Genomic DNA, 13293 nt, shown 5'->3' on the forward strand with positions numbered 1-13293 from the left:
GGTGGATGGTGACTCAGAATCTGTGCCCAGTGCTGATGGCTCTGCCAGTCTCACATAAACACATTTCACTGGCTCTACCTCTTACTTTGCAATGAGCTCATATTCTTCTATTATGGTCTTCAGTCTTTTACAGTCCAATTCTGCTGTTGCCTAGTTGTGCTGAAGCAGAGGGTGCATTTATGTTCACTTAATTACTTGTAATGCATAGTTTTGTGTGTGTGTGACAAAATGTTTCCCTTTAATTGAAAATACCATCATGTTTACTGTATGTAGGTATACTGTTTTGCACTTTCTAAATGTTTGGCTTTTAAAGAAGACAAAAGCCCAATAAGTTTAGTCCCTAAGTATAAACAGAATATTACGTAGTATTTTTATTTCATCACATCACTTCAAAATCTGGTTACATTTATATGTATTAAATTTTGTGTGTATTGAAACGGCTGCTTCTGAGATCTGTTGATATGTTTAGAAGAGTTGTATGTAAGTCAGGATTGAAGTAAAGTTAGACCCCAAAAGCTGGCGCAGTGCTGGGTAACCAAACCTCAACCCAATTTTAGTCACTTGAATTAAACAGTAGTTTAATAAGCTGCCCCCCAAAAAAACAGGATTATAAATAGCAAACGCGTAGGATAAAAATAGGAAATAAGTAAGATTGTTTCCCCTCAAATTATCCTAATGGCAGAACTGCTGACATCTGTTAACAAGCGCAGGACACAAGTCCTTGACCGAAAGAGGCGTGACGTGAACTTCCCAGAGGAGTTGAAGAAATTATAGGGGGTTCCCCGCTCATTTACCATGAGGACCATGAAGCATAAACAACATTTTTCCAAAACATGCTGGCCTTAATTAAACTTTTTAAATCCTCAGCAGGTCAGTACAGAGCTCATTAAATCAAACATTTAACATTTCGTTGGCTTTTAAACAATAAAAAACATTTTAAATATATTAAAGCCATTTTTGACACATGCATGTGGTATATACATATGACCTTGTTACCAAAGTGCCTAATGCTTTCACAATGTCAACTGCTCTTTCATTCAGATTGACAGTTAGCAGGTGTTACATGCATGTCTATATTTGTCACGCTGGTTTAAATGCTATCTCTGATCGGTAACATTGACACAATGTAGTTTTCCACACTAGAAAGTGAGGTGTGTTGAAAGGTCATGAAATCTTATCTTCCTGTGAAATTAAGTTCATATTGTTTATTATTCATATTATGCTCTTAAAGAATGCAAGATGATAGATTGGTCATCTGGAATCTAGGTTTGAGGCAGCTCTTAAATGTCTGTTTCTTATTGGTGATAATTGTTTAAATCAGTTACTTTGGTTGATCTGTCCACTTTTAGAATTGCTAAAAACATTTAGAAAAAAAAATACTATGGATATAAAAAAATATAATTACAATTTCCCCAAATAAAGTGAGTTTCAAAAATCTGAGACCACAATGAAGATCAATAAAAATGTTTTATTTAATAATTTTTTTTTTTGATTTAAACATTTCTAAAAAATGTTTCTGTACTATTCATAGGTAATTAGACGAATGTAAGTAAATCTGTGACACTGATCATATAAATTCTGTTGTTCGGAAGGGCAGATGTTCTTTTTTCCAATGAAGCACAAGATGCTCTTTGGATCATTCTCAAATCATGCTGGAGAACATGATCATCAGATCTTAATAATGTTTAATCAAGTTCATGCCAGTTCAGCTGGTGCTTTTATTAAAGGTCATTTCATTCATCAGAAGTGGCACAAACCTGCTGAGAAATTAAGATTTTTTTTTATTTTTTTTTTCACTCTGATTGTTATCCTGATTATATAATTTGTCCATACACAACTTATTTTTAAAATGTTTTTTGAAACAAGGCTCTCCAAAGCTGCATTGGTTTGGTCAGAAATACAGTATAAATAGTCATATTTAGAAATATTATTACCATTTAAAAGAACTGTTACTTTGAACATTTTGTCAGAATTCTTTGATAAACAGAAAGTTTGAGCATTTATTTGAAATAGAAAAAATAGAATAGAACACTTTTGATCAATTTAATTAACCCTTTGAATAGTAGTGTCCATTTTGTCACTGTTATTGCAAGCAGTCATTGTTATGGCTGGAATGGTTTAGAGATGAAACTAAGAAATGTACCAATGGCACTCAGATTTGTTTAGGCTTGTCTTCTTTTAGAACATTTCCTGCAGTTGGTACTTGAGGAGGTCAATGCCACAGGAAAACAGGAAGTGCTGAGACCACGACAAGCTCAACTAACAGGAAGTGTACGGCTGTGAGCGGGAACCTTATTCGTGATCTGTAGGTTTATATGATGTCTCTCTCTTCCCTTTCCCCGATCCCTTCAAACATTTAACATTTCGTTGGCTTTTAAACAATAAAAAACATTTTAAATATATTAAAGCCATTTTTGACACATGCATGTGGTATATACATATGACCTTGTTACCAAAGTGCCTAATGCTTTCACAATGTCAACTGCTCTTTCATTCAGATTGACAGTTAGCAGGTGTTACATGCATGTCTATATTTGTCACGCTGGTTTAAATGCTTTCTCTGATCGTGAACAGATGGGGTAACATTGACACAATGTAGTTTTCCACACTAGAAAGTGAGGTGTGTTGAAAGGTCATGAAATCTTATCTTCCTGTGAAATTAAGTTCATATTGTTTATTATTCATATTATGCTCTTAAAGAATGCAAGATGATAGATTGGTCATCTGGAATCTAGGTTTGAGGCAGCTCTTAAATGTCTGTTTCTTATTGGTGATAATTGTTTAAATCAGTTACTTTGGTTGATCTGTCCACTTTTAGAATTGCTAAAAACATTTAGAAAAAAAAATACTATGGATATAAAAAAATATAATTACAATTTCCCCAAATAAAGTGAGTTTCAAAAATCTGAGACCACAATGAAGATCAATAAAAATGTTTTATTTAATCATTTTTTTTTTTGATTTAAACATTTCTAAAAAATGTTTCTGTACTATTCATAGGTAATTAGACGAATGTAAGTAAATCTGTGACACTGATCATATAAATTCTGTTGTTCGGAAGGGCAGATGTTCTTTTTTCCAATGAAGCACAAGATGCTCTTTGGATCATTCTCAAATCATGCTGGAGAACATGATCATCAGATCTTAATAATGTTTAATCAAGTTCATGCCAGTTCAGCTGGTGCTTTTATTAAAGGTCATTTCATTCATCAGAAGTGGCACAAACCTGCTGAGAAATTAAGATTTTTTTTTATTTTTTTTTTCACTCTGATTGTTATCCTGATTATATAATTTGTCCATACACAACTTATTTTTAAAATGTTTTTTGAAACAAGGCTCTCCAAAGCTGCATTGGTTTGGTCAGAAATACAGTATAAATAGTCATATTTAGAAATATTATTACCATTTAAAAGAACTGTTACTTTGAACATTTTGTCAGAATTCTTTGATAAACAGAAAGTTTGAGCATTTATTTGAAATAGAAAAAATAGAATAGAACACTTTTGATCAATTTAATTAACCCTTTGAATAGTAGTGTCCATTTTGTCACTGTTATTGCAAGCAGTCATTGTTATGGCTGGAATGGTTTAGAGATGAAACTAAGAAATGTACCAATGGCACTCAGATTTGTTTAGGCTTGTCTTCTTTTAGAACATTTCCTGCAGTTGGTACTTGAGGAGGTCAATGCCACAGGAAAACAGGAAGTGCTGAGACCACGACAAGCTCAACTAACAGGAAGTGTACGGCTGTGAGCGGGAACCTTATTCGTGATCTGTAGGTTTATATGATGTCTCTCTCTTCCCTTTCCCCGATCCCTCTATCAGTATACTGTTATTCTTGGCTTGATGAACAAATTAAAATGACCCAACTAGTTCAATTAAACTAGTTCAATTAATCTGTTGTCATATTCCAGAAAGGACTTCAGAAGAGAAATGCTTGAGAGAAATGCAGAGCAGCTTGAAGCAAGTTAACCTCACCAAAACATGACTTTTTAGGTAGTTGGAACCATATTTTGGCGTGCTAGATTGGGCGTTTTGGATAGAGGATCTCGGTGGATTTATTTTTGATCTGGTCATCTTTTCTAAAGACTACAACAAAGCAGAGCTTCAGAGATTTTTATCTTGCTTTGCGTGCAGAACTTCTCCTTTGGTTTTGGACTTGCCACACCTGCCAAAGCTAATCTAAACTCTCATCAGCAGGGGCAAGTTTCAGCCTGTCCCACTCACACTGATCTAGAATCAGCTCCAGGTGATCACAATGATGCTATGATGTCTACAAAACTGGTCTCAGGTTATAATAACATAACATCAGGCTATCTGCTGCACAAGCTACCTGCTATTTTAGCCACACCTAAACCTATAGTTCAAAAAGTATGACTGTACTGAGCAAGAACTAACAGTCGACTGTATCAGTTATAGAAGCAATGCAAAGTAATATCCCACTCTTGTTGACACTAGTCTTTGGTTTCATCCTATTGTTTAAAGCACAGTGAAAAAAAACTGCTTGCGAATGAGGTAATGGTGACCTTTAACCTTTCACAGAGTGCTTTGAATAGCCCCGCCAACCTCCATTCACTTCAACAAGACAAACTGCTTCCTATGGCAAGGTAAGAAATATTACTTCGCCTTACCCAGAAGGAAAGATCTGTACTATATATCACATTTGCTTTGTTCCTGATCATATTTTTACAGTTCATTTTACATGCTGACAATGGTGGGGCATGTTGTCACATTGTAATTTGTCAATAAACAGCCTTTGTCTTTTTAGTCTGTTAAACGGTAAAACAATCATTAAGCCCAAAACGATTCACGAATGTGAATGAATTCATCAACATCAAAAAAAAATATTAACAGTGTAGAAACAATTTTCACATAGAAATTGCAAGTAAATTTTACTGTTATAAAGAATCAGCAAGTTTCTGAACTAAATGTGAATTTTTAAGTAGAAAATGTACACATAATCTTTATTTACAACTTCGAAAAATAAGTTTACAATGTATATAATATTGTTATTAATTATTATATAATAGGCCTATTATAACAATATATTATATATTTGTATAATATTCATTTATATTTTATATATATATTATATACACAGTAATATAAATAAGGTGCAACTGATACGACAAAAAAAATTGGATTTGTTTTTAAATTGTATTTCTATTTATAATAGAATTTTAATTTGCAGGACAGAATTCTCTAGACCTAAGCTTGATGTCTGAAAGCTTAAAACTGCTGATAAAGCAAACACGCATTTGTGGACTTTTTAATCAATTGCCACACCTGCCAAAGCTAATCTAAACTCTCATCAGCAGGGGCAAGTTTCAGCCTGTCCCACTCACACTGATCTAGAATCAGCTCCAGGTGATCACAATGATGCTATGATGTCTACAAAACTGGTCTCAGGTCATAATAACATAACATCAGGCTATCTGCTGCACAAGCTACCTGCTATTTTAGCCACACCTAAACCTATAGTTCAAAAAGTATGACTGTACTGAGCAAGAACTAACAGTCGACTGTATCAGTTATAGAAGCAATGCAAAGTAATATCCCACTCTTGTTGACACTAGTCTTTGGTTTCATCCTATTGTTTAAAGCACAGTGAAAAAAAACTGCTTGCGAATGAGGTAATGGTGACCTTTAACCTTTCACAGAGTGCTTTGAATAGCCCCGCCAACCTCCATTCACTTCAACAAGACAAACTGCTTCCTATGGCAAGGTAAGAAATATTACTTCGCCTTACCCAGAAGGAAAGATCTGTACTATATATCACATTTGCTTTGTTCCTGATCATATTTTTACAGTTCATTTTACATGCTGACAATGGTGGGGCATGTTGTCACATTGTAATTTGTCAATAAACAGCCTTTGTCTTTTTAGTCTGTTAAACGGTAAAACAATCATTAAGCCCAAAACGATTCACGAATGTGAATGAATTCATCAACATCAAAAAAAAATATTAACAGTGTAGAAACAATTTTCACATAGAAATTGCAAGTAAATTTTACTGTTATAAAGAATCAGCAAGTTTCTGAACTAAATGTGAATTTTTAAGTAGAAAATGTACACATAATCTTTATTTACAACTTCGAAAAATAAGTTTACAGTGTATATAATATTGTTATTAATTATTATATAATAGGCCTATTATAACAATATATTATATATTTGTATAATATTAATTTATATTTTATATATATATTATATACACAGTAATATAAATAAGGTGCAACTGATACGACAAAAATTTTGGATTTGTTTTTAAATTGTATTTCTATTTATAATAGAATTTTAATTTGCAGGACAGAATTCTCTAGACCTAAGCTTGATGTCTGAAAGCTTAAAACTGCTGATAAAGCAAACACGCATTTGTGGACTTTTTAATCAAAACCTAAGCCCTATTACATAAATATGGCTATATAAAAATGGCTACAATATTAACTTAATGAGGAAAATAAGGCTAGCCTACTCCCTAACACTTTATTGTCTTATTATTACATTGATTATAGGGCTATAAATATATAAAAAATATAAAAACCCTGCATTTCTGTTTCCCCGGCCACTCCAAGGGTTTGCTGTGCAGGATGTGTCAGTTCAACCCAAGTGGTTGGTTGTGTTTCCTCTGATCTGTCTGCGCTTATCTTCTGCAGCCTTCACTTTGACATTTGGAGCGTGTGTGAATGAGGCGCGGGGCGCGGAGCTGCCGTCCCTCAAACATCGGGCGTAGGCGAAGTGACACAGCAGTTCCCACGATGTATTTTTAATTCACCAGTCTCTTCTGGGAGGAATTGTCTAATATAAGTGCAGTCATGACATCGGTTTGGAAGAGGCTTCAGCGCGCTGGCAAAAGAGCGTCGAAGTTTCAGTTTGCCGCGTCCTTTCAAGAACTCACCGTAGAGTGCACTAAGAAGTGGTAAGAAGTGCGATTTCTCTTTTCATTGTCGTGTACTGTTGTTACACACTATCGTATATGTTTACAGTAACGCCCGTCTAGAAAGCGACGCGACGCTATAAAAATAGAACGCGTCGCTCTCATTATAAACAACAAAACTTGTGTGGTTGCAGTGGGTAGTGATGGTGTAGTTTACTGTCAGTGTGTTGTGGTTCATGAACGGACAGTATATGAGGGCTTGTTTACTCTGGCAAGCACATTTCTGTTTGTAGTAGTGGGTTTTACTTTCAGGTCTCCCGAACACATTCACGTTAAAGGGGTCATAGGATGCGATTTCAAGTTTTCCTTTCTCTTTGGAGTGTTACAAGCTGATTGTGCATAGATAAGATCCCTGAAGTTGCAAAGACTAAAGTCTCAAAACCAAAGAGGTATTCTTTATCAAAGTTAAGACTCTGCCACGCCCCCCTAAAACGGCTCGTTCTTACACGCCCCCACATATCTACCTCACTATGTGGAAATATTTGCATAATGCGCCCAAATGTGCACGCAAAGAAAGAAGGCGTGGTTTCAGTAACCGCAGTTAGTGTTGAAGCAGCATGTCAGGGAGACGCTGTGTGTTTCTAGGCGAAAGCAAAAGCACTTTATTTGGCCTTCCAGAAGTAGATGCATTTAGGAATCTTTAAGATTACTTACAACAGAACAGCAATGCATTTTATGGACCGTTTCGTGAACCTAGGAGAGGAGGTCATTCTGACTTTGCTATGACAATCTGGCGCTTCTGAATCAGCTACTGTTTTGTTATTAGTTTACGTATTTGCTATTGACTGTTCAAATGCGGAGTTTTGAGCATCGTGTGTGTGTGTGTGCGCGTGCGTGCGTGTGTGTGCGAGAGAGAGAGCGAGAGAGACCAGCTTCATCACTGTGTCTGTCACGCGACTCTGTTCCCCTTTCGGGCTCTGTCCTTACATTTATTTTGAAAGATGAAGCTCGCGATTATGGTAAGGGGCGTTACATTTCCGACGAGTGCTTGCGGTGTTCGGCCAATCACAATGCACTGGGTCAGCTGGCCAATCAGAGCAGACTGCGCTTGTCGGAAGGAGGGACTTTGTAGAAAATGACTTGTTTGAGAGAGGCAGGGCATTGAGGACCTACAATAATGTACGGTATTTAAAAAAATAATGTGTTTTTTGAACATTAAAGCATGTCAACATATTCTGTTACACCAAATACACAAAATAATGATCTTTTAAAAAGCATCATATGACCCCTTTAATGGTTCCACTTGAAGCGCATCTTCAAGGACTCTTTCATTAGCAGCTACAGACCAATTTCATTAAGCCCTGTTTATGTGATACTCTTCAATTCTGATGCTGATGGGAGGGTCTTAGACATGTCGATAAACGAAGCTACTAACCATAGCCATTTATTTCCATTCAGTCATGCACATAGTCTTTTATTATATGTATTTCAATATTTCAAAAACATTTGTTCCGTCAAACTTGCTAGCGTTTATCTAGATTGCAGCTCTGCACACTCATTTTCTAAAGTGCAGGAGGTGCATTCTGGGGTGGTTTTATTGAAGGAGTGCTTGTTGAGCACTTGATGATTGCTTTTCCTTTATTTTACTGTCCAGCTCATTCATTAAGCACAGTTTCAAGTCAAGTCAACTGGAGCTTTATTGTCATTCTGCTACATGTGTGGACATAGACGAAATGTTGTGTCTCGCAGGACCAGGGTGCTACATAATAATTAAACATATATAAACATACAACAACAGAAGCATAAAAACAATTATAAACCTATTCACAGCTAACCATCTGACTATACATATGCTATAAATAGTTGGCTATACATACACATAATCTGAGAGGTTTATTTTTGTATACAAAGCATTTCGATAAAAATGATTTTTAAGAAACATTTAGAAAAAAAATCAGTCAGGTGTGCCAGACTTCTTATTGGCAGTGTGGCAAATCCAAACAGACCTTGCATTAGACACATAGGCTATGTCTTAATATGTTGAGGAAGGATGTGTTTCATATATAAAGAGTTCTAGTGTCCTTTATTTGCTTAGTTATTAGTTGAGTTCAGTCATCTAAATCTGACATAATATCAAAGCAGTTCTCTCAATAATCCCTTTTAGCAAATAAATGCTTCTGAATTGTAGGCTGTCAATCTTGAAAATGTATTATTTTCCTGACAGTCAACATCATAATGTGCATTAGCATCATGTGACAGTAAATTTTTGTGGTAATCGATATTCCATCAAAACCATGTTAGTAGAAGGATAATAAGGATCTATATTCATGTCTTTATCATAGAGAGTTAAGAGAAACATGGCTAGCTCAGAAGAATTTGTAGTATGTGGAATGGCTGGAATGATTAAAGATGTTTATTTTTGTTTTTATTTATTTGAGTGAAAACTAGGCATCAAGCCTAGAAAGCAGACAGAACTATTACATCCTATGTTGTAGACATGACTTTATTTATTAATTGAAACATGTTCACTTTTGAGACACTACATTGTTGTTCACTTTGACGACACTACATTGTTAGCCTATTTATATACTACTTTTATATACTTTATATACTATACTATAACTCTCTTGCTCATCAAGGTTGCATTTATTTAATCAAAAATACAATAAAAACAGTAATGCTGTGAAATAGTATTACAATTTAAAATAGTTACCTGTTTTTGTAATATATATTAATAATAATTGTAATATATTTTACTGCTGTCAAACGCATCCAAAATAAAAGTTTTTGTTTACATAATATATGTGTGTACTGTGTATATTTATGTATATATAAATACACACACATACATTATATATTTTGAAAATATTTACATGTATATTTATATTCATAATATATTTAATATACAAACGTAACATATTTTTCTGAAATATATACATGCATGTGTGTGTATTTATATATAAATAATAAATATACACAGTACACACACACACACACACACATATTATGTAAACAAAAACTTTTATTTTGGATGCAATTAATCGTGATTAATCGTTTTGATAGCACTAATTTGAATGCGTAATTTATTCCTGTGATAGCTGGAGTCTCAGCATCATTACTCCAGTCTTCAGTGTCACATGATCCTTCAGAAATCATATGCTGATTTACAATTATTTATTTATTATTATTATCAATGTTTAAAACAGTTGTGCCATCTGCATGTATAAATAATAGTGTATTTTTTGTACTTTTGTGTTATTACACAGTAAATTGTGTCATTTATGGTAAGAAATGGCAGCGGTGGCTGCCAGAAATACCACAAATATGGAAGTAACATTTTAGGTTTTACTGATTGAACTTAAATATGCAGTAAGATGATATATATTTCATTAACTGATATAATGTTAAACTACCTACCTACTGAAATACTAAAAAATTGGTTTTGTGCCTTTATAACGCACTGACAACCATAAAAAAACACAGGCGGTAATTAGAAAGCCATGCACATGCAGAATCAAAGAACCATCACAAGAAGCTTTTCCACAAGCTGAAGTAAATACTAATGCATAGAAGCTGCACACCAAGTCATACACACAAATCCAAAACAGACTAACCTCCTTAAAGCAGTTCCCTAGGGAATTTTAAGTGAAAGTCCTAGTTATGTTTTCTGAGTTTCATGAATCATTTCAAAATTCAGTACTTTGTGAAGAGAAGTACAGCTTCATGCAATGTTACATGCGCACTAAACAAACTAAATAATAGTATATGTACTTTCAGTGTGGAACAGGAGCTATGATGTTTTTGTATTGTAATGTGCTATTGTGTGTTATTTGTCATTCACAGGCAGCCAGACAAACTGCGAGTGGTTTGGACCAGACGAAACAGACGCATATGCAGCAAGGTAAAAGGAGGATGTGGGTTTTTAGTGTTACTGTTCACACATTTATAGCTTTCAAATACTATATGAAGATGCAGCTGTGATTAGGTTACCTTGACTTTTAATGCGACAATCTAGAATTGCTCATATTATTCATATAGAATTGCAGATGTTTTCATAGCTACTGGAATAGTAAAGTTATTAAAGTTAAGTAAAGCTGTAAGTGCAGAACAACACATAATCGTTTTTTTTTCTCATTTAAGGTTATGATTGGATAGCGTTTTGCTGTTAAATTAGGACATGTTCTCTAAATTGAATTTTTACCAATTTTACAGAGGAAGGAAAATAAATCTCAGCGTATTAGTATCATAAGTAACCTCACAGAAAGCAGAAAGAACAAATACACATAAATCAGTTGGTGGCAAACTGGCAGTCTGATGTATTAATAATTTCAACACACGTAGTTCTGCTCATATCACAAATACAGTGATATTATTGGATTAATCAGATGAAGCCTACATTATTATTAATGTGTTTTTTTTAAAGAAGAAATGTGCATAATCGTCATCCAGTCAGTTTTCATGTTAAGACTTTGTTTTTTCTTTGTTATCATCTTTATTAGCTTCATGGCTGGCAACCAGGTATCAAGAACCCATACAGGGGGACTGTGGTTTGGCAGGTTCCTGAGAGTGTGGACATCACTGTCACTCTTTTTAAGGTGAATATATATGATATGATATAAAAAGAAATCCATGTACAATACAATTTAAAAGTAAGATGTTTGAGTAAGATTTTATTTTAATTTTTGAAAGAAATTAATAGTTTTATTTAGCAGTTATGATTTAAATGATTAAATCTTTTATATTGTTCAAATAAATGCTGTTCCTTTAAACTTCCTGTTTATCAGACAATCCTGAAAAAAAATATTTTCCAGAAAAATCTTAAGCAGCACAACTGTTTTCAACATTAAGCACCAAATCAGCATATTACAATGTTTTCTTAAAGGTCCCATATTGTCAAAACTGAAATTTCCTGGCTTTTTTCACGATTACTGAGGTCTAGGGGCTATTTAACTACCATATAAGTTTCAAAACAGTCAGTCCACAGTAAAATTCACACAGCCTGCTTAAAGTTCTAGCTATTTTTCACGAACCGTGTTTTTGAATAAATGGTGTTTTTGGACTCTGGAGGTTTGAAATGAAAACTACAGTATGTTTTCATGGTACAGTGGACTTTTATCTCAAATGATTCCTCATAATGTGACTCCTAATCTAATTATTTTTTTCAACTATATGCTGTGCTTCTCCAGAATGTTAGCATGGACATATTTTAAGATGTGTCACATGTGTTGGATATTGACCCATCTGCACCTCATGATGAGTCTCTCAGATACTTTTATAAATAGCAGAAACATATTTTGTTCTGCGATTGATCACATTATGCACAGTGTTAGCCTGTTAGAACAGGAACAAATAATTTCACTTGATCTTAAAGAAGCTCCAGCATTCCACGCAATGAAGCCAGCTAATGCTTTCCTGCATGTGGGTCAGATGAGTAACCTAATAACCAAACTGAGTGCGCATGATAGTAGTCCCCTTCTTCATGCTAATGGAGACTAACCTCCTTAAAGCAGTTCCCTAGGGAATTTTAAGTGAAAGTCCTAGTTATGTTTTCTGAGTTTCATGAATCATTTCAAAATTCAGTACTTTGTGAAGAGAAGTACAGCTTCATGCAATGTTACATGCGCACTAAACAAACTAAATAATAGTATATGTACTTTCAGTGTGGAACAGGAGCTATGATGTTTTTGTATTGTAATGTGCTATTGTGTGTTATTTGTCATTCACAGGCAGCCAGACAAACTGCGAGTGGTTTGGACCAGACGAAACAGACGCATATGCAGCAAGGTAAAAGGAGGATGTGGGTTTTTAGTGTTACTGTTCACACATTTATAGCTTTCAAATACTATATGAAGATGCAGCTGTGATTAGGTTACCTTGACTTTTAATGCGACAATCTAGAATTGCTCATATTATTCATATAGAATTGCAGATGTTTTCATAGCTACTGGAATAGTAAAGTTATTAAAGTTAAGTAAAGCTGTAAGTGCAGAACAACACATAATCGTTTTTTTTTCTCATTTAAGGTTATGATTGGATAGCGTTTTGCTGTTAAATTAGGACATGTTCTCTAAATTGAATTTTTACCAATTTTACAGAGGAAGGAAAATAAATCTCAGCGTATTAGTATCATAAGTAACCTCACAGAAAGCAGAAACTCGTTTTATCGCATTTAACCACAGCTGTCGTCTGGTTTTTTGTCTGGCAGTGCCAGCAGATATGCAATCAAATTTTTAATTTGAGGCTGTATTACGTCGATTCTGGCACCCAACATCACAACAAGATGATATTTTAAGCTCAGTTTCCCTTGTTTTGCTGCCTCCAGCTAGCACTGTGACGTTGGCTTACCTGTGGTTGGCCTGGTCGTGCGTCACTCAGAAAACAACAGGCCAATCAGAAGAGAGGCTCATGAATATTAAT

The 13293-nt window shown here is 34.5% G+C and overlaps 1 protein-coding gene across 3 annotated transcripts in view; it reads left to right on the forward strand.

The window, feature by feature from the left end:
• Positions 1-4591: 4591 nt before the first annotated feature.
• LOC107597887 (uncharacterized) overlaps positions 4592-13293 on the forward strand; it is a 39661-nt gene continuing 30959 nt past the window's right edge. For all 3 annotated transcript variants that reach the window (XM_016289084.1, XM_016289085.1, XM_016289087.1), the window contains exons 1-4: positions 4592-4606; positions 6656-6918; positions 10720-10777; positions 11376-11471. In XM_016289084.1, coding sequence (XP_016144570.1) covers positions 6815-6918; positions 10720-10777; positions 11376-11471 — 258 coding nt within the window. In that variant the 5' untranslated portion in view covers positions 4592-4606; positions 6656-6814. The remainder of the gene's footprint in view (positions 4607-6655; positions 6919-10719; positions 10778-11375; positions 11472-13293) is intronic.

This window comes from Sinocyclocheilus grahami, unplaced genomic scaffold, assembly GCF_001515645.1.
Source record: "Sinocyclocheilus grahami isolate Dianchi unplaced genomic scaffold, SAMN03320097.WGS_v1.1 scaffold240.1, whole genome shotgun sequence".
NCBI lineage: Eukaryota > Metazoa > Chordata > Actinopteri > Cypriniformes > Cyprinidae > Sinocyclocheilus > Sinocyclocheilus grahami.